A 2390-nucleotide genomic window follows, 5' to 3' on the forward strand; every position below is an offset into this window, starting at 1 on the left:
TATGTATTGATATTGTAAAATGTTCTCTTACTACTTAGGCCCTAAATACTTGTTGTACAACAAATAGCAAAAATAGCTGATCTATAAGCTCACAATGCATCGCATCACAATGGTGAGCTTAGATCGGATTTCTGAAACTTTTAATAAACAATTTGAAAAAAAAAATATATATAAAGCAACTTTTGAAAATGGCCAAAATATTGATGCCAGGGTTAATATGGTTAATTGTGTTTACTGAAATCATACTTGAGCAATTTTAATTTTTGAGCAAATTAAATTTTAATAATTTACATGAGCAAGCTAAAAACATGGAGGACGTAAGAGAGTTGTTGTTACTTCAGTCCTGCTTTTGGCGTCTTTCCATGATGTTGACGGTGATGACAGCGGACACCATGATGATCAGACAGACGATGAACAGGACATTCTTCACCAGACACAGAGAGACACTGTCAGAGGAACACTCTGGTCCAGGATCCACAAGGCAACATACATGGAGAAGATAAAACAACAAGGTGGTTAGAGTCTCACAACCTGCAACACTGTGAGGTGGTTGCATGTTCTGTCAAATGTAACATTATAATAAAACACAAAACAAATGAGCAGTGGTGTAAAGTAAGTAAGTACATTTACTCAAGTACTACTCTACTTAAGCACAATTTTGAGGTCCTTATACTTCAAATTTCTTACTTTTTACTGCACTACAATTATTTGACAACTTTAGTTTGCTTTGTAGATTTTGATTATTATTACAAAACATACATTAACACTTTCAGCCCTATATACTTTGTCTATTTGAAAATAGCAGATCTACAAGCTCGTAGCTCAAGCTTGTATCTCTGCTATTTACATTTTTTTTTGGGAAAACTTTGGTACTTTAAGTATATGTTGAATTTTGAATACCGAACAGATTATTTTTACTTTGTGGTATTGGTACTTTTACTAAAGTACTTCCATCACTGCAAATGAGAGATCGAGATTAAGACGTGATTGTTGGAATGAAAGTCAAAGTCATTGATGAATGTTAAGGAAACGCTTAACCCGTTAGTTACTTATTACTGAAATAATGAATGAAATGACCTGAAAAGTGAAACATGCTTTACCTGAATCCAGCTGACACAGAGATTTAATCTCCTTTGTGTCGTTGATCCAGCTAACCTGGTTGCTATGGTTACAGATGACTGACCCCTCAGACATGTAGACAGAGAGGAGACCGGTAGATGTCCTGAACTCTGAACTTTCTCCTCCCTCCTGAGAGCAGTGTTGGGTGTTGTCACATGTAAAAGTGTTTGTGACAGAAGAGTCCTGGCTGCTGCAGGTCACTGTCAGGATACAGGAATCAGGGCTGGAGGACACTGGATCCACTGTCAGATGTACGGGGGACACTGCATCTGGAAAACAACAATATTTTACATATTTTTATTAATGCATATTTTTTATATGAAAACAGTACACCCACTCAAGGAAAGAAACATTAGAACCCTCTTAGGGGAAATTAAGAACATGGAACATTAGAATAATGACAGATTAATCAAATTATTACATTTGAATTCATTATGATCATTGTTTTGTTTTTAGATTACGTTAAGAAACTTACCTTGAACTATCACACTGTAATAGTTCAAGGGTAAGAGACTGTACAACAATTGTCTCATCACTGTCTTTTTCTACTTTTGCTACGCAAAGTCCACTGTCACATTTTTGTAGATTCTTCAACATCAACATCAAAGAATATGTTTTTTTTATACTTAGTCTCTGAACTGAATAATATTTGGCTTTCAGCTGAGCAGAAATAAGGGTGAGGCCAGGTTCAATTGGGATTCATGGTTGCATCTACCAAAGTTATCAATCAAATATAAATTATGTTGGGAATGTGAATGTAATTTAGAAGTTCATCATACCTGAAGCTGCTATGCAGATGAGGAGTCCCACCACCATAAAAGCAGACATTCTCTGTGTGGAATACAGCATGTAAAAAGGAAGTACGATGTGCTATTCTGTTCTTATAAATGTATCACGGTGGTCTGTAGCTCTTTGTCATATTTAACATGAGATACCACTTCCTGGTGTTTTAGCACCTTGCTTAAAAAGAGTTTCCTCTGTCCTCTTATTGTTTCACTTTAGGACTCTCTAGTCTCTTTTATTCACACACACGTATGCACGCACGCACGCACGCACACGTTTGTATAGGTTCGTGTGGGGATAACAAAAACAAAACAATTTTTTTTTTTGCCATATTTCCATTTCTAACAGGGGTCCCGATTCGTCACACGCTGTCGCTATAGGGTGTTCTATCTTCTCCCAAAAATACACAAATCCCCAGAGAAGTGGACAGTCCCTCACCTGGTTCCCACCGGCCGACAGATCATCAGTGATTGTGATTCAGAGACCAA

General features: G+C 36.8%; 1 protein-coding gene across 2 annotated transcripts; it reads right to left on the reverse strand.

Moving 5' to 3' along the window:
• Window positions 1-290: 290 nt before the first annotated feature.
• On the reverse strand, window positions 291-1984 carry LOC311045887 (uncharacterized protein). 2 transcript variants are annotated; one of them, XR_014600822.1, is made up of 3 exons: window positions 1595-1613; window positions 1101-1388; window positions 291-462 (listed from the first exon to the last, which is right to left on the reverse strand). XR_014600822.1 is itself a non-coding variant. In XM_084057954.1 (3 exons), the coding sequence occupies exons 1-3, from the start codon at window positions 1966-1968 to the stop codon at window positions 338-340; spliced, it is 483 nt and encodes a 160-aa protein (XP_083914080.1). In that variant the 5' UTR covers window positions 1969-1984; the 3' UTR covers window positions 291-337. The 2 variants fall into 2 exon arrangements, 1 of the variants encoding a protein (XP_083914080.1); XM_084057954.1 differs by lacking the exon at window positions 1595-1613 and adding an exon at window positions 1899-1984.
• Window positions 1985-2390: the final 406 nt, after the last annotated feature.

The sequence above is a fragment of the Gymnoscopelus microlampas genome (assembly GCF_963454915.1).
Source record: "Gymnoscopelus microlampas genome assembly, chromosome: 5".
Lineage (NCBI taxonomy): Eukaryota > Metazoa > Chordata > Actinopteri > Myctophiformes > Myctophidae > Gymnoscopelus > Gymnoscopelus microlampas.